Here is a 21,208-nt window from a genome sequence, read left to right as displayed (position 1 = left end):
GTATGGTGAGATTGCTGCAGAGAGCAAACAAAGCAGCTGCACAGCTATGCCTAGCCGTGTTCTGTTGTGTGCGGAAATCGAAGAGATGGATGAGCTGCAACTTGAGAGTATCGACTAGAAAAAGATGTTGTTATGGAGGGATGCAATCAGTAGTGCTCTGTATGGTTTAAAATAGGCTCCTAGAGCTTGGCATGCTCGGATAGACAATTTTCTTACTTCAGAGGGGCATCACAGGAGTGCGAACGAGCCTACTTTGTATGTTTACAGTCTTACTGACTCAGTCAAAGTAATACTTTCTTTATATGTTGATGATCCGTTGCTTATTGGGACAGATGAGTCAACTTCAATGAATTGCAAAGAGAAGCTGAAGAAAGACTTTGAGATGTCTGATCTGGGAGAAATGCACTACTTTCTGGGGTTGCAATTTATATAGTGCCCTGATTATATTTATATGCACCAAGGCAAGTATGCTTCAGAATTATTGAAGAAGTTCCATATGGAAAACTGTAAAGTAGTGGAAACTTCTTTGGCAACAAACTACAAGTTGAGCAAAGATGATGAGGCTCCAGATGCTACAGGCAATGCTTACAGAAGCTTGATTGGTAGTTTACTGTACTTAACTGCCTCAAGACCAGATATCATGTTCTCTGTAAGCTTATTATGTCGATTTATGCAGAAGCCATCACAGTTTCACTTCACTGTTGCAAAAAGGGTACTCAGATGTGTTAGGGGAACAGTTGATTATGGATTGAAGTTTGAAAAAGCAGATGGCAGAGAGCTTGTTGTTCACTGCGATAGCGACTGGGCTGGAAGTGTAGATGACTCCAGAGCACTGGAGGTTGCTGTTTTTCTTTTGGTAGTGCTGTCTTCGCCTGGAATTCCAAGAAGCAGGAAGTTGTTGCTCAATCTTCAGCAGAGGCTGAATATATTGCAGCAGCAGCAGCTGCAAATCAAGCAATTTGGCTCAGGAAAATACTGTGTGATTTGGGATTCAAATAGGAAAAGGGAACTACACTGTTCATTGATAATCAATAAGCAATTTCGATAGCCAGAAATATAGTGAATCATGGGAGAACCAAGCACATCAAGGTGAAGTTTCATTCAATTTGAGAAGCTGTAAAGGATGATGAGATACAGGTTAAACATTGTGGAACTGATGTTCAGCTTGTGGACATATTTACTAAGAATTTGAGCAAAGAATGGTTTCTGTGGCTGAGAGAAAAACTCGGAGTCTGCAAAACAAAACCCAAGGGGGTGTGTTGAAGTATTGGGTTTTGTTTCTGGAAAGAAGAAGCTTCACTGGTTTGGCAATGGTGATTTCCCGGGAAATTCAAATCAGTGAAGAAGAAGAAGAGCACATGACTTGCATGTGACTCATTCAAACGTTATGTCGCTTAGCTTACTTTCATTGTCGTTTTTAGCACTTTTGTTTATCTTCTTTAAGTTGGCAAAACTATGCCGTTTCAAGTAGTTATTTTCCTTCGTTTTAGTAAGCTGTCAGAAAAAAATATTTTAGAGTCTCCAATGCAAAATATTCCTCCGTTGTTGTTTGCTGTGGCCAGGTGGCCTTTTCTTGTTGGCTGTCTATTTTCTCTCTCACCTCCCTTAACCGTCTTAACCGTGCATATATATGAGGGTTTTATGTCTTAATCAAACGTGTGAGTTTGATGTCGTTTTGGTGACTAACAATGTTTCTCTCACCTCTCACCCCATTTCTATCTTCTTCTTTCTTTGTACTTGTTCATCTGTCTTTTCCTGAAAATCTCCATTATTCGACAACCATAAGAAGGACGACAACTCCGTAAATCTGAGATCAAAGAGAAGGTGAGAAGGATATATATAGTGATTGTTGAAGGTCGGTGTCTACGAAAAATGGTGGCTTCTTCTGGTGCTGCTAAATCAGCGAAGACCAACAATCGCAAACAAACGGGTAGCATAGCAAAAAGAACTTATTTTAAAAAAAGAGCAAACGAAGCTCCAGCTAAGAGAAGGGCGAAACAGGTGGTGGGCGAAAGATCCCGGGCAAACGAAGAGGTATATTATATATATATATATATATATATATATATATTTATATAATTATACGTTCAATTAGAGACTAATGGTTTATAATTAATGCCCGTTGGAAAATTAAAGTAGAGCAATTAATCTCTATCCATCAAATTTTGTTTATCCGTGACTTCTGTCTGTAACTAATCTTTGCTTCCAATGCTTCCTGTTTTATAAATAAAGATGATGTTTGAGGAACTTGAAAATATGGAGGTCGAGCTCAACGAAACGGGGCCAATGTTCCCGCAGATGCAAGCTGGAAACCAGATGATGGGAGATGAAGCAACACATATGAGAAATGAAATACATGAACTACGGGGAGCTCTTCAGATATTGGTACCAACACTGCCGTTTCTCTTGTCCTTGACTATCTGTTATTTTTTATGGGTTGGATTATGCAATTAGTAAATCAAGCATTTCTCCTTCCTAAGACCAATCTTATTTTGACGATGACGATTGATACCAAATGTTGTTTAACAACCATTTTAGAAGGGGCTCGCCTCTATTAATTGGAATATAGCCGGTTAGCACTTTTCATTAAAACTGACTTGCTTTAATATTTACAACCAATCTTCATCAACTAAGCTTAAAAGGCTTTTAAACTGACTTTCTTAGAACACTATTATTTAATCAGAATTGTACTTAGCTAAACAATCATAATTTAGTTTGAATCACATGGTCAGTGGTTCAAATAAGTTACATAATAAACTAGCAGTTCAAAAGAAATATACTTTTACTCTTTAAGTAAAAGTCTGCTAAGCTTAATTGATAATTTTTGAACTACTAGCTAGTTTTGGTTTGGCTTAGTATATAATAACCATGATTGTAATAATGTTGAATCTATGCCCATTATTATAATATGATTTTTGAACCATGGTCTAGGCCTTGAAGTCTGCTAGGGATTTTGTGTTTCTTTTTATGAGAAAAATCAATAGGGAGAGTTGTGCTATTCCTAAGTCTGACAATACAGCAATATCCATTTTTAATTTATTTGTGTTTTCCAGGCGGCAGATGTGGAACGGATGAAGCAAATTCCCCGTGAATGGAACATCGACGTACGGAAATCTATCATTGTTAAACTAATAATGTTTAATTTAAGGATAAGTGCATATATGAGTTTAAACTAAAAAATCTTTACCTTTTTCCAGTTTTACTGCTCATTAATTCATTTCTCTTGAATTGCAGGGGAGAAATTTTACTTCTTTTGACGAGGTGTGTGGAATTTCATTGATGAAATAAAGTCCCATGCTTACCTATGAACATGTTGTACGATCTTCCGTGGAGTATTGAACTCATTTCTCTTTATTGCAGGCGCAAACTTGGATTCTGTCGCAGACCTATGGTCAAGGTTCAGGTACTTAATTCTGAAGCTCTTTTACAGGATGCTAATGAATTAATTTTACTACCTTCTATGGCTGATTTTATCAGCAAATGGACTTGAATTACTAATTATCTCCATCCCTTGATCAAATTGCTTGGTATTCTATTAAATGGACTTTAACTGTTTGCAGGCACGAACGACACCAACATGACTGCCTCTGCTGCTGCTGGCCCCTTGTTTGCAAGTCATGTCTTGCCAAACAATGCCCCAGATAATAACCCTTTCAGTCATGACCCTGCTCCTGCTGCCGGTAATAAAGCAGGTTTCTTACATTCATCGTAATTGGTTTTATCTAGTTTACTTCTTATTCTTCCCTCAAATTGGCAAAGAAATTGACATGTTTCTTGCAATACTAAACTTGCTTCCGTGATAGTTAAGATAGCTTCCTAAATTTAGTCGTCTTGATTACTTTCTTCTTAATTTAGGATTTCCAACTGCTTCTGCTGTTGGCTCCTTCTTTGCTGCATATCCTGAGTTGGACTCTGTGTTTGATGTGCTGGAAAATCTTGATTTCAATGATCCTTTCACTGATCATGACCTTGCTGCCATTAATCAATCAAGTCTTTACGTTCCATCATATTGTTTCATCTTGTTTACATCTTATTCTTCCCTCAAATTTACCTTTTGTGTTAGTTAATTTAACTCTTAACTGCAATGTCTTCTTATGTATAGCTTCCTAAATTTACTCATCCTGATTATTTTCTTGCAATAATTTAGAATTTCCAACTTCCTTATATACTGTTTTGCTCCTCTTTTATTGCAGGTCATGACTTGCCTGTCATGTTTGATGCCTTAAATAAACATGATACCGTCAGCAATCTTTCCACATATCTGACTAGAGAGGTACATCAACTAGACAATATTGTTCGTCAAAATGTACAGCTTCTTTGACTCTTTTCTTCTCTCCCCCATTGCTGTCCATTGCTCAGTACAAATATTAGCTGAACAATTCACTTATCCGGTATCCCTATTTCCCTAACTGTAACAAAACCCTTTTTCTTTCTTGTTTCTATTTGTATTTGTATTTTGCGGCAAACAGAGCAAGTAGAGAAAAGACAATGCCTTTCTCAGTGGCAGTTCAAGGTTAAAATGTATATCAGATTGAATCAAATTACCTTTTTCTATAATATAATAAAGTAATAATCCTTGCTTCTCTTCAACCATCGTTCTCCTTTGTAAAAGAGAGATTAAAAGCTACTTCCTTTGTAGAATCAGCTGTATCTAGGCCACCTAATGTGATTTTTCTCTCCTACCTAATGTTTCAGATGCAGGCAATGGTTCTGTCTACATTTGGAAAAGAGGCAAATAACGAGCTCATGGATCTTGGCATACAGAGTTCCCGTTCTGATATACAGTATGCTGACGAGTTTCGTCAAGATTTTATTGCGAAACTTGATGACAAGGAGAAAAGTAGAGTGGACTTTCTAGACTTCAAAGGATTACCAGAGGAACTGGAAAAATGTGGGAGATTCAGATTACCACCTTCTCTTGTTCCCATTGATGAGAGCCTAAATAAGGCCTATGGAGATATTACTGCAGAGAGCAATCAGAGCAAACCTGTAATTAGAGAATCCTATATACTGTTTTGCTTTGTGATCAAAGAGATGAATGAATTGCAACTTGAACAGGTCAACTTGGATAAAATAATATTATGGAGAAATGCAATTAATAGTGGTTTGAGCATTGGTTTCAAAGGGAACTTTGCTATAGAGCACTTGAAGAAAATTGCTCGCGCATACTTTGGTTACCGGGAGTTAAAGAGCTTGGAAGAGAGGATTTCGGAATTGAAGGCCAAACTGTATGACTTGGAGAAGAAGCGTAATAGCATCATAGAAAGACAGAGTTCTGAGATGCACCAAGAGTGTCTTCGGGACCAAGAATATTTTCAGGGCAAGCCTCTTAGCACTGGTCTGTTCCTTTCGTAGTCTTTCTTTTGGGATTGGATCTCTCTTGCAGAATGGAGTGGGCAGCTTATATTATGAATTCTGTTGAAAAGTGCTTGAAACCTGAGCTGACAGAAGTGTTAAAGATTTTGTTAAATTGCAGCTGTGTTGGTTGGTAGTAAAACGCAAATGTATGTGTTGTTTTAATGTTATTAGTTTTAACTAAATCATTGTTCATGAGTCGTTTAAGTGTATTAGCTGAAACTCGAGTTCTCATGTCGTTTTGTCAATACTGCTTTACTGGTTCTAGAATTTGTTCTAATTGGTAGTTATGAATTTTGTTGGAAAATCTGTTTCAAGTTTCTTTACAAAGATTGATCTTTGTGGGGTTCAGTTTTTTAGTTGTAATCCAGTATATAAGCTCTAATAGAGCTGGAAAATAGTGCATGTGAGTTAGTTTTTTGCTTGATTCTTCTTCATTTATTCAATTTCTCTTTCTGTTTTTATGAGTTTTCAACAAAATGGTATAAGAGCATTTTCGTTCTTAAAAGACCTCAAAACTCTGTTTTTCTTCTATTGTTCATTGTTCTTGTTTATATTGATTGAGTCATGACTTCATCCAGTTATAATACGTCAGCACCACCAATCTTCTCTGGTGAAAATTACCCGATTTGGGTAGTCAAGATGAAAGCATCTATAAGAGCATTTGATTTGTAGTAAGTGATTGAAATTGTGAGAAATCTACCGGTTTAGAGGCACACAAACTCCAACATGGGCTCAAACTAAGCAAAATAGTAAAAAGATAGCAAAGGGGTAAAATGCACTTTCTTATTTACACTTTGCTGTTTTTGATTCAATCTTTACAAGAATAATGATTTTTTATGAATTTCAAGGTAATGAATGAATTAGGTGGATTCAGATATTGAAATTGCTGAGAGAATTTGAGATGTTCAAAATGAAAGATGATGAGAGTGTTAAACAGTATACTGACAAAGTTATAAAAATTGTAAACCAGTTGAGGTTTTTGGGAGAAAATTTAGACCAAAAAATAATGATATGAAGCCCAATTACCCTACAGTACGAGTTTTTCTTCATCGCATTAGGACGCCAGTTTGGGCCTCTCTGCTGGCTAGACTGACCCAATTGATCCAAAATTTGCTTATGCATCTCATTCTTTCATCTTTAATCTTTGAATATTTAAGTTAATTTCCTTAACGAGCCAGGAAGATTGGTTACCAACTACTAAGCAGGGGCTCTAGTGCAAAATATGGTCAATAAAAGTCCATCAAATGTTTTCTTCAGCTACTGGCTGTCAAGTTTGAACAGAGAAATCTCAATTTAAGTCCTCAACAACCAAATGGGCAGGATGACACACGTCCATTGCAAATGAAGAGGCTTGATCTGATCTTTATTCGAGTACATTATAAAATCATAACAATGCCCAGAGAGAATCCTGATGCTTTATAGCATACTTTTGAAACCATGAAATAAATTTGTTATTATTCATGTGCGTGAACCCAATTCGTAGCTCAGTTGCAGTCTATCTTTTGGTCTTTAGGCCATCCAAACTCCTCCAAGAATGCCAACACTACTCCATTGGACCAACCGAAACCGATCTGCATCACAGCATACAAAAAACAGACTTGAAAAGTAAGAAAAAGAACTGGGGTTCCATTTCTTTATGCAGAAATTTCGTCTGTGCAATGTCAAAATTTCATTCATTATGTTAAAAGACAAACCATGTAGTATTACCTGGGGTATGTATTCACCACACTTTTCCACATCATATTTCTCATGCATTGCGCCTGTCTTCGTGTAGGCAACATGGTTCTGATCCACCTCTCAGCAATGTCTTTGGCAATTGATCTTGCTTCTGCTGATCCAGATCTTGACAAACCTTCAACTATCATGCGTTGAAGCGAAGCCCAACCATTTGGGAAGTCCCTGTGTGCGCAAGTTTTATTTTCCCTTTGTAACATTAATACTATAAAGAAAAAGGAAATGCACAACTCATGCAGTGATCAATAGACTAATTCGCTGAATGACTATCTATCATTTAAAGGAAAAAAGGGGTAATGTTTGTCAAGTTGGGTAAGACATTTACTAACCATTGATTTCCGAATTTGTCAAAGAGGTTGCAATTCCAGCAGCACATAGCAGGCCTGAACTTTGAAGACTTCTCGTGACCTTTTCTACCAGAGGAGTATCTTCACATATGGACATATCAAAAGATTCTAAGCTTTCTTCCATTTATAAAGGAAAAGATAATTTCTTTATAGATTTTACTAAGTGAATTATAAAAAAGTCAACATATAAGATATATGTTACAAAATAAACTTATAATAATAGCCCTGGTAACTTTGATCCCTCATGTTGCTTTTACTATACTTACTACTCATTGCTTCCAATGTTACTTGCCCAAGAGCCGCATTGAGCTAGTTTGGAAACAGTGAGTTTCTATTAATGATTTATGGTAAACAACAGGGACAGGGGCAGCATAGTCAAAAATTGCTAATCTTTCATTATGAAGTTTTAATGGCTTACGGTCTCTAAACCTGGACATGATATACCATTCTTTACCACAGACCTATATTTAAATAAACTACAAGTTCTTTGAGTTTGGAAGGACTATTCTTAATTAATCAAGGCTGTAGCTTTCAAGTTTGAGGCATAGACTCCAACAAAGCATGATCAAGCTAGGCTTGAATAGCCAGTCATTTACTTCAGTATCGTAAATAGTTGATTTTGGTTATTAACTTATTATTTCTTTGAGCATAGAACGACATACAGTTATACAGAAAATAATGAGAACAAGTGGAACACTATTTCAATTGGATAGCAGTAAAAGTAACTCAGAATAAATGACTGAGTTCATAAGTTCTTTAAATGTTCTAGAGAATTTGACTAGGTGACTCAGATATACAATTATTACTCATTATGTGCAATAATAGATTTCACTAACAGTTAATCATTATATGCATTAAAACCTATTCTTGAGTAACTCTTTATTCTGACTCTAAAAATATAGCTTTCACAATTTGAGAAGAGACTTTCAAAACTAGTACAATATATCTCCAACCCTCACTTCTCAACTCCACTCTACCGCGCGCCTATTCTCTATCTATTCTCAATCTTACTCTACTACTTTGACAATACGGTTACTCTACCATTTGCCTATTCTTTACGTATTCTCAACCATTACTCTTTTATTTATCTATTCTCTTTTGCTTGCTACAACACTCAATATTTCAAGAACAACTCTTAACTTCCTCTCCGACACCTCTACCACATCTTTTTACTTGTTTGCAATATTTCCTTTCTCCTTCTCAGAAAAAACCCCTCTACAAACAAACATTTTTTGCACCAAATCTCAAAATAGCCAGTCAGGCTTCAAGAGTTACAAACCTGAGTTGAACAAATCAATCCACAAGGGAACAAAGTTTGAAGCAAACACATTTTGATTCTGGTTCTGAGCTTCCCAAGTCTGAGATTCCTGATCGAGCATCAAAATGACAAAATTTTAAAGAATGTTATAACTGTTTAGTATCACCTTACAAACTATGGCACTTGGATACAACCTCGCATGCAGCATTATTATTAAGCCAATAATCCAGCCATTGTCCCATCTTTTCATTCCAAAAAACAGAGTTGAATGCTTTCTGTCTTGTCTAAGAAGCTCTGAGGAAATCCTCTGCAACAGTATTCTCGCCAACAACTTTTGCGAAGAAGGCAATATCAACTTCCATCTAGATCAAGAAATTAACAGCTTTTGTCATTAAGTCCATGGAGTACTGATCTCAGGACTTCTTAAGAGAAGTTCTAACATACCCTTAGTATGAATATATTTAAATCGACAGGTAAAATTTTTGTTGTGGCCAAAGTTGTAAATTCAGAAGGATTCCTGGAACAAAGAGAATTCACCATGAGATTTCGTTCAATTGATTTTATAACCTTTGTGACAAAGATTAATTAAAACATCAAGTAAGAGATTAATTAACTCTAAATTATACATGAAGAGCTCAATTGGTTTAATTAAGAGACAAATATTGAGTGAGGAATCCTTTGACATATATGTGACATCCAGCTACTTCATTTCAGACTCTCCCACCAAATTAATCGCCATTTTCCGTTTTTAAGACCAAAACTATTTTCTATTAATTTGATGTAAAAGGGGGAGATATGACGCACGTCTTCTCAATCAAGTCGGAGACTCGCGTCTTCTCTCTGATCTTATTTTAAATATGGCATTTAACTCTGAAAATCGTTGATCTTCATTTCTTTGTGAGCTCGTCTAAATTCCAGGGTGTGAAGGTGATAGTGAACTCTGGGAAGTTTAATTTGCTACAAGATGCAGTACCAGAAGAGATTGATGAAGAAATTGATATAGAAGATGAAAGCTTAGCAGTGAGAGGGAGTAGGACTTTGCAAGAGATATATGCTAGATGTAATGAGGCTATAGTTGAACCTGTAAACTTCCCTGAAGCTGTGAAAGATAACAGATGGGTGCGAGCTATGAATCAGGAGATGGAAATGATTAAAAAGAATGGAACTTGGATGTTAGTTGATAAACCAACAGATCAACATATTATTGGAGTGAAATGGATATATAAAGCCAAGCTCAATGCAGATGGGTAAGTCAATAAACTGAAAGCTAGACTCGAGGTGAAAGGTTATTCACAGATCTATGGTATTGACTATTGAGAGACCTTTGCTCCAGTACCCAAACATGATACAATCAGACTAATAACAGCACTAATTGCCAAAGAAGGGTGGAAGATTTGGCATCTCGATGTAAAGTCAGCATTCCTTAATGGATATCTCACTGAAGATATTTATGTTCATCAGCCTGAAGGATTTATTGAACCTGGAAATGAAGAGAAGGTATGCAAACTGATAAAAGCTCTGTATGGTTTAAAATAGGCTCTTAGAGCTTGGTATGCTCGGATAGACAATTTTCTTACTTCAGAGGGGTATCACAGGAGTGCAAACGAGCTTACTTTGTATGTTTACAGTCTCACTGACTCAATCAAAGTAATACTTTCTTTATATGTTGATGATCCGTTGCTTATTGGGACAGATGAGTCAACTTTGATGAACTGCAAAGAGAAGCTGAAGAAAGAATTTGAGCTGTCTGATCTGGGAGAAATGCACTACTTTCTGGGGTTGCAATTTATATAGTGCCCTGATTATATTTATATGCACCAAGGCAAGTATGCTTTAGAATTATTGAAGGAGTTCCATATGGAAAACTGTAAAGGATGATGAGATACAGGTTAAACATTATGGAACTGATGTTCAGCTTGTGGACATATTTACTAAGAATTTGAACAAAGAAAGGTTTCTGTGGCTGAGAGAAAAAACTCGAAGCCTGTAAAACAAAACCCAAAGGGGTGTGTTGAAGCATTGGGTTTTGTTTCTGGAAAGAAGAAGCTTCACTGGTTTGGCAATGGAGATTCCCGAGAAATTCAAATCAATGAAGAAGAAGAGCACATGATTTGCATGTGACTCATTTAAACGTTATGTCGTTTAGCTTACTTTCATTGTCGTTTGTAGCACTTCTGTTTATTTTCTTTAATTTGGCAAAACTATGCCGTTTCAAGTAGTTACTTTCCTTTGTTTTAGTAAGTTATCAGAAAAAAATATTTCAGTCTCCAGTGCAAAATAATCCTCCGTTGTCGTTTGCTGTGGCCAGGTGGCCTTTTCTCGTTAGCTGTCCATTCTCTCCCTCACCTCCCTTAACCGTGATATATAGGAGAGGTTTATGTTTTAATCAAACGGGTGTGTTTGATGTCGTTTTGGTGACTGACAATTTTTTCCCTCACCTCTGGCCCTATTTCTGTCTTCTTCTTTCTTAGTACTTGTTCATCTGTTTTTTCCTGAAAATCTCCATTATTCGACAACCGTAAGGAGGAGGACAACTCCGTAAATCTGAGATCAAAGAGAAGGTGAGAAGGATATATATAGTGATTGTTGAAGGTCGGTGTCTACAAAAAATGGTGGCTTCTTCTAGTGCTGCTAAATCAGCGAAGACCAACAATTGCAAACAAACGGGTAGCATAGCAAAAAGAACTTATTTTAAAAAAAGAGCAGAAGAACCTTCAGCTCCAGCTCAGAGAAGAGCGAAACAGGTGGTGGACGAAAGATCCCGGCCAAAGATAGAGGTATATTATATATATATATATATATATATATATATATATTTATATAATTATACGCTCAATTAGAGACTAATGGTTTATAATTAATGCCCGTTGGAAAATTAAAGTAGAGCAATGAATCTCTACCCATCAAATTTTGTTTATCCGTGACTTCTATCTGTAACTAATCTTTGCTTCCAATGCTTCCTGTTTTATAAATAAAGATGATGCTTGAGGAACTTTCGCGGAAGCGAGCTATAAACCAGGTGACGGAAGTTGAAAACCAGAGGAGGAAAGATCAAATGATGCGTATGGAAAATGGAATACAGGAACTACGGGGAGCTGTTCAGGAATTGGTACCAACACTGCCATTTCTCTTATCCTTGACTATCTGTTATTTTTTATGGGTTGGATTATGCAATTAGTAAATCAAGCATTTCTCCTTCCTAAAACCAATCTTATTTTGACGATGACGATTGATACCAAATGTTGTTTAACAACCATTTTAGAAGGGGCTCGCCTCTATCAATTGGGATATAGCTGGTTAGCACTTTTCATTAAAACTGACTTGCTTTAATATTTACAACCAATCTTCATCAACTAAGCTAAAAGGCTTTTCAAGGCTGCCGGTAGACCATTACAATAATAAATTAATACATGACCCTTTCTTAGAACACTATTATTTTATCAGAATTGTACTTGGCTAAACAATCATAATTTAGTTTGAATCACATGGTCAGTGGTTCAAATAAGTTATATAATAAACTAGTAGTTCAAAAGAAATATACTTTTACTCTTTAAGTAAAATTCTGATTAATATGGTTTTCTTGGTCTGCTAAGCTTAATTGATAATTTTTGAACTACTAACTAGTTTTGGTTTGGCTTAGTATATAATAACCATGATTGTAATAATGTTGAATATATGCCCATTATTATAATATGATTTTTGAACCATGGCCTAGGCCTTGAAGTCTCCTAGGGATTTTCTTTTTCTTTTTATGAGAAAAATCAATAGGAAGAGAATACGGCAATAGCCATTTTTAATTTATTTGTGTTTTCCCCGTAGCAATTGAGGAACTGATGAAGCGGATTCCCTGTGCATGGAAAGTCGATGTACGGAAATCTATCTTTGTTAAACTAATAATGTTTAGTTTAAGGATAAGTGCATATATGGGTTTGAACTAAAAAATCTTTACCTTTTTCCAGGTTAACTGCTCATTAATTCATTTCTCTTGAATTGCAGGGGAAACGCATGACTTTTGTGTACTAGGTACGTGGAATTTCATTGATGAAATAAAGTCCCATGCTTACCTATGGAGTGCTGAACTTATTTCTCTTTATTGCAGATGGTAGCAGAGCATGCGTTAAAGACCTGTGGTCAAGGTTCAGGTACTTAAATTCTGAAGCTCTTTTACAGGATGCTAATGAATTAATTAGTAGGATCAGGAACCACTGGAACAGATAATTTTACTGCCTTCTATGGCTGATTTTATCAGCAAATGGACTTATCTCCACCCCACCCCTTCATCAAATTGCTTGGTGTTCTATTAAATGGACTTTTAACCGTTTGCAGGTGACGATCCCATGGATGTTGACACAGAGAGTTCTCGTCCTGATATACAGTATACTGAACAGGAGTTAAAGAGCTTGGAAGAGAGGATGTCGGAATTGAAGTCTGAACTGTATGACTTGGAGAAGAAGCGTTCTGAGATGTGCCGAGAGTTTCATCGGGACTAAGAATATTATCAGGGCAAGCCTCTTAGCGCTGGTCTGTTCCTTTCATAGTCTCTCTTATGGGATGGGATCTCTCTTGCAGAATGGAGTGGGCAGCCTGTATTATGAATTCTGTTGAAAAGTGCTTGAAACCTAGGCTGACCAAAGTGTTAAAAGGCTTTGTTAAATTGTAACTATGTTGGTTGGCAGTAAAACGTAAATACCTGTGTCGTTTTGATGTTATCAGTGTTAACTAAACGATCATTCATGAATCGTTTAAGTGTATTAACTGAAACTCAAGTTCTCATGTAGTTTTGTCAATACTGCTTTACTGTTTCTAGAATCTGTTGTAATTGGTAGTTTTGAATCTTATTAGAAAATTTGTTTCAAATTTCTTTATAAAGACCGGTCTTTATGGGGTTCAGTTTTATAATCCAGTATATAAGCTTTAACAGACTTGGAAATAGTGCATGTGAGTTAGTTGTCCACTTGATTCTTCTTTGTTTATTCAGTTTCTCTCTTTGTTTTTCTGCGTTTTCAACAAAATGATATCAGAGCATTTTAGTTATTAATTTACCTCAAAACCCTGTTTTTCTTCTTTTGTTCATTGCTTTTGTTTATATTGATCGAGTCATGGCTTCATCTAGTTGCAATGCGTCAGTACCACTGATCTTCTCTGGTGAAAATTACCCGATTGTGGTAGTTAAGATGAAAGTATTTCTCAAAGCATGTGATTTGTGGGAAGTGATTGAAATTGGGGGATCCACCGGTTTAGAGACATGCGAACCCCAACCTTGGCTCAAATTAAGCAACATAGTGTAAATGTAGTAAAGAGGTACAAAGCACTTTCTTGTTTACACTTTGCTGTTTCTAATCCAATCTTTATTAGAATAATACCTTTTGATAATCCTAAAAAGGTTTGGGATAAATTTAGGGAAGAATTTTAGGGTAGTGAACGAACTAGGTAGATTCAGATATTAAATTTGTTGAGAAAATTTGAGCTGTTAAAAATGAAAGATGATGAGAGTGTTAAGGAGTATGTTGACAAGGTTATAAAAAGTGTAAACCAGTTGAGGTTGTTGGGAGAAGATCTGAATGAAAGAAAAGTGGTTAATAAAATTTTAGTTAGTCTTTCAGAGAAATTTGAAGCCTAGATTTTTTCTCTGGAAGATGCTAAAGACTTGTCAAGAATCACTATTTCTAAGTTAGTAAATGCCTTAATAGCTCAAGAACAAATAATAGCTATCAGGAGTGAAGAGTTTGTAGAAAATGCATTAGTAGACAAGACTAAGGGTTTGAAAGTTAAAGGTGGGAATCAAAAGAAATCTGACAGTAAAGGAATTAAACCTGGAACCGGCAAGCAAGGTAAAGGTGACAGATATCCACCTTGTCCTCATTGTAAGAGGAAAAATCACACAAGCAATTACTGCTGGTGTCGACCTAATATAAAGTGTAGGTCTTGTGGTAAATATTGGTGCATATGCACTGAATTTCAAAGTAGAAATGACTTGTCAATTTCGAAGTAGAATTTGCCATGAACATAAAAGATACTTGACCCAACCATAGATTCCGCCAGGCCAAAAACTCGATGCATTAACATATTAGCTGATCAGAATCCTCCTAGCTACCCTCTGCAAAGGTCCAGTGCATCAGCCCCACACGTAGCAATACTTTAATTTATCTGCTACGTGTTAATCTCTGTCTCTGGTTCTTCTATTTTGTTGTTTAGCCCTTTTATGTTTTTTACCAAAGGGGAGCTCAAAGCAGTGCCCAAAGAAAGTGTTGTACTCTCTATTGTTAATAGTTTCTGTTATAAAATTGCTGGCATCTTTAAAGAAGAAAGCCTTTCCTCCACTTTCAGGTTTTCCAAGCCTACTTTTACCAACTCTGATATGTAGCTGAGGGGAGAGCAAAAGCTTTCCCTTTTCTCCTGGTTGGTCCCTTTCCATTATAGAAACCAGAAGAAAATAATTTGGCTCCTAAAATCCGAAGCCATTTTTGGTTCAGCAATTGCCAAGTGACATAAAACATTTCACATGCACCATTGTCTTACGTTTGGGCCCATGCATGAAAATTTTGCTCAATAAAAGTCCATCAAATGTTTCTTCGGCTACTGGCTTTCAAGCTTTAACAGAGAAATCTCAATCTAACTCCTCAACAGCCAAATGAGCACGATGACACACATCCACTGCAAATGAAGAGGCTTGATCTGATCTTTATTCCAGTACATTATAAAATCACAACAATGGCCAAAGAGAATCCTGATGCTTTATAGCATACTTTTGAAACCATGAAATAAATCGTTATTATTCATGTGCATGAACCCAATTCGTAGCTCAGTTGCAGCCTATCTTTTGGTCTTCAGGCCATCCAAACTCCTCCAAGAATGCCAACACTACTCCATTGGACCAACCGAAACCGGTCTGCATCACAGCATACCAAAAACAGACATGAAAAGCAAGAAAAAGAACTGGGACGCCATTTCTTTATGTAGAAATTTTGTCTGTGCAATGTCATAATTTCATTCATTATGTTAAAAGACTAACTATGTAGTATTACCTGGGGTATGTATTCACCACCACCACCGTATTCACCACACTTTTCCACATCATATTTCTCATGCATTGCACCTGTCTTCTTGTAGGCAACATAGTTGGTTCTGATCCACCTCTCAGCAATGTCTTTTGCAATTGATCTTGCTTCTGTTGATGCAGATCTTGACAAACCTTCAACTATCATGTGTTGAAGTGGAGCCCAACCATTTGGGAAGTCCCTGTGTGCGCAAGTTTTATTTTCCCTTTGTAACATTAATACTATAAAGAAAAAGGAAATGCACAACTCATGCAGTGATCAATAGACTAATTCGCTGAATGACTATCTATCATTTAAAGGAAAAAAAGGGTAACGTCTGTCAAGTTGAGTAAGACATTTACAAGACATTTACTAACCATTGATTTCCTGAATTTGTCAAAGAGGTTGCAATTCCAGCAGCACATAGCAGGCCTGAACTTTGAAGACTTCTCGTGACCTTTTCTACCAGAGGAGTATCTTCACATATGGACATATCAAAAGATTCTAAGCTTTCTTCCATTTATAAAGGAAAAGGTAATTTCTTTATAGCTTTTACTAAGTGAATTATAAAAAAGTCAACAGATAAGATATATGTTACAAAATAAATTCATAATAATAGCCCTGGTAACTTTGATCCTTCATGTTGCTTTTACTATACTTACCACTCATTGCTTCCAATGTTACTTGCCCAAGAGCCACATTGAGCTAATTTGGAAACAGTGAGTTTCTATTAATGATTTATGGTAAACAACAGGGACAAGGGCAGCATGGTCAAAAATTACTAATCTTTCATTATGAGGTTTTAATGGCTTACGGTCACTAAACCTGGACATGATATACCATTCTTTACCACAGACCTATATCTAAATAAACTACAGGTTCTTTGAGTTTGGAAGGACTATTCTTAATTAATCAGGGCTGTAGCTTTCAAGTTTGAGACGTAGAACTCTAAGCATAGACTCCAACAAAGCATGATCAAGCTAGGCTCGAATAGCCAGTCATTTACTTCAGTATCGTAAATAGTCGATTTTGGCTATTAACTTATTAGTTCTTAAAGCATAGAACAACATAAAGCTATACAGAAAAAAACGAGAACAAGTGAAACACTATTTCACACGGATAGCAATAAAAGTAACTCAAAACAAATGACCAAGTTCATGGGTTATTTTCACCTTTGGATGTTCTGGAGAATTTAACTAGGTGGCTCAGATATGGAACTATTACTCATTATATGCAATACTAGGTTTCACTAACAGTTAATCATTATATGCATTAAAACCTATTCTTAAGTAACTCTTTCTTCTGACTCTAAAAATATAGCTTTCACAATTTGAGAAGAGACTTTCAAAACTAGTACAATATATTTTCACGCAGATATTCTCTCTCCAAATATTCTCTCCAACCCTCACTTCTCAACTTCACTCTACCGCTCGCCTATTCTCTATCTATTCTCAATCTTACTCTACTACTTTGACTATACGGTTACTCTACCATTTGCCTATTCTTTACGTATTCTCAACCATTACTCTTCTATTTATCTATTCTCTTTTGCCTGCTACAACACTCAATATTTCAAGAACAGCTCTTAGCTTCCTCTCCGACTCCTCTACCACATCCTTTTACTTGTTTGCAATATTTCCTTTCTCCTTCTCAGAAAAAACCCCTCTACAAACAAACATTTTGTGCACCAAATCTCAAAATAGCCAGTCAGGCTTCAAGAATTACAAACCTGAGTTGAACAAATCAATCCACAAGGGAACAAAGTTTGAAGCAAACACATTTTGATTCTGGTTCTGAGCTTCCCATGTCTGAGATTCCTGATAAAGCATCAAAATGACAAAATTTTAAAGAATGTTATAACTGTTTAGTATCACCTTACAAACTATGGCACTTGGATACAACCTCGCATGCAGCATTATTATTGAGCCAATAATCCAGCCATTGTCCCATCTTTGCATTCCAAAAAACAGAGTTGAATGCTTTCTGTCTTGTCTGAGAAGCTCTGAGGAAATCCTCTGCAACAGTATTCTCTCCAACAACTTTTGCAAAGAAGGCAATATCAACTTCCATCTAGATCAAGAAATGAACAGCTTTTGTCATTAAGTCCATGGAGTGCTGATCTCAGGACTTCTTAAGAGAAGTTCTAACATACCCTTAGTATGAATATATTTAAATCAACAGGTAAAATTTTTGTTGTGGCCAAAGTTGTAAATTCAGAAGGATTCCTGGTACAAAGAGAATTCACCATGAGATTTCGTTTATTTGATTAGTAAAATCTCAAATATCATATGTGACAGACTGCCCTAGCTAAACCTAGTTATAAGAAGCACAACCAGATGAGCATGATTGTACAAACGCCACAATGTTGGAAAGGCATTAGGGTGGATATATAGAAAATTCCCCAGTGTTGTTCTAACTAACTATGTTTTTAAACATGCCATCATCAAGTACAATTATATTGTTAGACTGTGTAGTAAGCCATGCAAAGTATTACCTCATCCATCTTGTGCTGAAATCCCATCCAGATTCAGCAGTTGAAGCCAACTCTCGGTAAAATTGCTGTTTCTCACAATCATTCAATAACTTTGAAGCAAATTTTTTATCCTGGCAGATAGAGCAAGTTAAACGAAAATTCTTCCAACGTGCAACATGAAAACATTAGCAAGGTAAGCAAGTTGGAGAGAAGAACACACCATGGTTGATGATTCAGGCCTGGGTTTGTTCCACATTGCATAATACCGATTTAACGAGTGATTCCCCAGCTCAGCATCACTGATAATCACCTTATGTATTTCTACAACATCATAGAAGGTAAAAGTCGGAAAACTCAAGTTAAGAGATTGAAGTAAAGGAGGAAGTTAAAGCAGAACTCTTCTGTTGAGAAAAAGTTGGAACAATCCATATATTGATGTTCAAGTAAAGAGTACTCAGCTTACCTGAGTTCCAAAATTGATATTCTTTAAGCAGTGGTGGGAGAGCCTTCCTCACCAATTCCACATCACCAGTCCGATTGTATATTTCATAAACCATTGCACTCAGAAGGGGAGGCTGGCTGCAGAATGTACCACAAAGCTTGTAAATAGTTGAATGAGCAATTAAGATGGTAGGTAATTTACCAATTTGAGTACTAGGTAAATAGTTGTAAAAGTACTAGGTAATTTACCAATTTGAGTTCTATAAAACTTCTCAAAAGCAGAATTGCAGAGTTAGAAGAAAACTTATACATTTTTTACTACAGATATAAGTTCCCAAAAACAATGCTAAGAACATAAATGAAAGCATTACCTTCGGTTGGTATAATAGGCTCTCGCACCATTAAGAACATGACCATATGTATCTAGCAAGGAAATGAGATTAATCACGATTGCTTTCGCAGTCTCATACATTTTACTTGCCAGCAGGCCCCTACACAAGCATATTAACATCAATCCCCAATAGGATGACAATTGTAAGAACCATTAAACTAAGACATCATTTTTTCCTTAATAATATTCTGACATCTGTGAAACCACAAGGGAGCAATTGTCCCAAAGACAATTAGACCAGCGATGCTTACTTTCTCGATCAGCACCTTACCATTAGCCCAAATCGATGCTTCAAGCTCAATTACTGAACTGAATCATAGTCCTTTCTCAAATGATCTAAAAAGTAAACTATTGAACCTTCATAACATTAATGCAACAGAAACATTATGATCAAGCTGAAACGTAAGGAAATCAAAAGCTAACCTGATAACCCAGTAAGAATCCCAATAATAAACCTCCCTGAATCGTGAACCAGGAATCACGACAGGCCCTGGCAAAGGAAGCATAGTATGCAATTCAGGCTGTTGATGAACCGAGGTCGAAACTTTCCTACTCAAATTCTTCCACAAAGCATGAACCTCCAATGCCCAAGCCCTTACCTCTGGGTTCTCCACCTTGGGCAAAAAGCCATGAGGCTCGGGTACAAAATCCAATGGTTCAGCATAGACAAGATCCTCCCCTGCACCTTTAAAGTACTCTCCTATAAAAGCATCCAAATCCTTAACAGACACTGACCCATTTGCAGTCTTGGGAAGTGTATCGAATGCCTCCACAGTGGTTGAAAGATTAAACTTTAACGATAAATCCACATAGTCTTTAGGATCAAAACTTGATTTCCCATAAGTTTTCAAAGCAGTTTCCTGGACGCGTTGAAGGAAACCAAGTAAGGGGATTGTGGGAACTACAGGCCCAGAATCTTTACTACATGAGGAAGGAGCTGAATCTGAGTTTACGGCAGACATGGGAGTCAGTGACAGTAAAAGAAAGAAAACAGAAACAAGAAAAAGAAACAGGTTTTCACAGTTGGTCTGAGACTGAAAGGAAGCCATGATGGCGAGAATTGTAAACGATTGAATGAGACATGCTTATTGACGTTGAATGTAAGAGGCGAAAAACAAGACAAAAGAACGGTTTTTTTTTTTTCCTGCAAAACGTTGGCGACGAGAACTTATGGTTGGCTAAGCTCGTCGTTAAGGACGATAGTCAATGGCTATGAGTATGTGGGCATTGGGTTGGAAGCGTTTGAGAGCCAAGTGGGGGAATGTGATTGGAGACTGGTAAAGTATATCAGTAGTGAATAAATCTTTTCTATTTGGAACTGAGGACATGGCAGCGGAGAAATCAAAAGCGAAGGCCCGGTGCAGGAATATAAGTAGCGTAATACCTACATTTGTTCTAATTTTTAAAAAGAAATTTAAAATTTTTTAATTGTTTATTAAATTCAATCGAATCTTAACGTGACATGTCACATCTATTTTCAACATTTTGTGTTTACATTTGCATGAAATTAAGTTTTTAATTAAAAAAAGAAATTCAAAACTCAATCTTTCACATGGCAACATATGAGCTTGTCCTTGAATGAAGTGTTCGAATATTAAAATGAAAATATCATTTTTGTTACTCGAAACTATTACCCTATTCTCGATATATAATACTTTTTAATTTGAAATTTCAGCTTTTGATACCAAAAGTATTTTTGATATTTAAAAAAAAATCAATTTTCAACTTGACAGGTACAGATGCATCAATAAATGAGACAGAGACACGTTGATCTAGGAATCGCTTAAAGGAAAATTTAATCAAGTCTTTTATACGGTATACGAATACTTTAATTAGTGTTTTCAAAATTAGAGTTTGTCCAGAAAAAAGTAGCAAATTACACTAAATACCAGAACCCGTCCTGTAGAACATGGTAAAATCGTTGCCAGATTTTAGATTTGAATCGCCATTTTAGTCCAATTTTACCTCCAAAAGTCCAAAAAGGAGGCCGAACGTTTGAACAAAACTACTCGGATTCGTAGTTTCTCCTAACCAAAAGCCAAAAAGAACTAAAAAAACAAAGCGAAACCCATCATCTACTCGGATCAGAGAGAGAGAGAGAGAGAGAGATGGATGCTCCTCAGAGTGCGTTTAGTTCCACAGATGAAGCTCCATTTGATGGAGCTTTCA

At 36.4% G+C, this 21,208-nt stretch overlaps 3 protein-coding genes and 1 long non-coding RNA gene across 5 annotated transcripts; 2 read left to right on the top strand and 2 right to left on the bottom strand.

Annotated features, from left to right (window-relative positions):
- Nucleotides 1-1,648: 1,648 nt before the first annotated feature.
- On the top strand, nucleotides 1,649-5,662 carry LOC148763876 (uncharacterized). Of its 2 annotated transcripts, none has more exons than XM_088804673.1 (8): nucleotides 1,649-2,034; nucleotides 2,233-2,385; nucleotides 3,054-3,104; nucleotides 3,235-3,261; nucleotides 3,361-3,403; nucleotides 3,561-3,692; nucleotides 4,194-4,273; nucleotides 4,696-5,662. In XM_088804673.1, the coding sequence occupies exons 1-8, from the start codon at nucleotides 1,873-1,875 to the stop codon at nucleotides 5,353-5,355; spliced, it is 1,308 nt and encodes a 435-aa protein (XP_088660799.1). In that variant the 5' UTR covers nucleotides 1,649-1,872; the 3' UTR covers nucleotides 5,356-5,662. The 2 variants fall into 2 exon arrangements, with proteins under 2 accessions (XP_088660799.1, XP_088660800.1); XM_088804674.1 differs by having other exon boundaries at nucleotides 1,650-2,034; nucleotides 3,561-3,680.
- Nucleotides 5,663-7,436: 1,774 nt separating this feature from the next.
- LOC148763875 (uncharacterized) lies at nucleotides 7,437-9,216 on the bottom strand. The gene is made up of 4 exons (XR_016025477.1): nucleotides 9,142-9,216; nucleotides 8,892-9,059; nucleotides 8,719-8,806; nucleotides 7,437-7,520 (listed from the first exon to the last, which is right to left on the bottom strand). It is a non-coding gene; the product is annotated as an uncharacterized LOC148763875 (long non-coding RNA).
- Nucleotides 9,217-11,109: 1,893 nt separating this feature from the next.
- Nucleotides 11,110-13,649, top strand: LOC148763874 (uncharacterized). The gene is made up of 5 exons (XM_088804280.1): nucleotides 11,110-11,474; nucleotides 11,675-11,806; nucleotides 12,694-12,720; nucleotides 12,797-12,839; nucleotides 13,024-13,649. Exons 1-3 carry the CDS (start codon nucleotides 11,307-11,309, stop codon nucleotides 12,718-12,720), a joined length of 327 nt encoding a protein of 108 aa, XP_088660406.1. The 5' UTR covers nucleotides 11,110-11,306; the 3' UTR covers nucleotides 12,797-12,839; nucleotides 13,024-13,649.
- A 1,578-nt stretch (nucleotides 13,650-15,227) lies between these two features.
- Nucleotides 15,228-20,347, bottom strand: LOC18606772 (putative trehalase). Its single transcript, XM_088804794.1, has 11 exons — nucleotides 19,463-20,347; nucleotides 19,020-19,139; nucleotides 18,671-18,786; nucleotides 18,428-18,528; nucleotides 18,229-18,338; nucleotides 17,887-17,959; nucleotides 17,637-17,804; nucleotides 17,464-17,551; nucleotides 16,112-16,211; nucleotides 15,723-15,936; nucleotides 15,228-15,586 (listed from the first exon to the last, which is right to left on the bottom strand). Exons 1-11 carry the CDS (start codon nucleotides 20,086-20,088, stop codon nucleotides 15,500-15,502), a joined length of 1,803 nt encoding a protein of 600 aa, XP_088660920.1. The 5' UTR covers nucleotides 20,089-20,347; the 3' UTR covers nucleotides 15,228-15,499.
- Between the last annotated feature and the right edge of the window lie 861 nt (nucleotides 20,348-21,208).

This window comes from Theobroma cacao, chromosome 3 (genome assembly GCF_053813885.1).
Source record: "Theobroma cacao isolate CCN51 chromosome 3, ASM5381388v1, whole genome shotgun sequence".
Taxonomy (NCBI): Eukaryota; Viridiplantae; Streptophyta; class Magnoliopsida; order Malvales; family Malvaceae; genus Theobroma; species Theobroma cacao.
The sequence above is the reverse complement of the archived record's forward strand: the minus strand, read 5'-3'. Positions and strand labels throughout refer to the sequence as shown.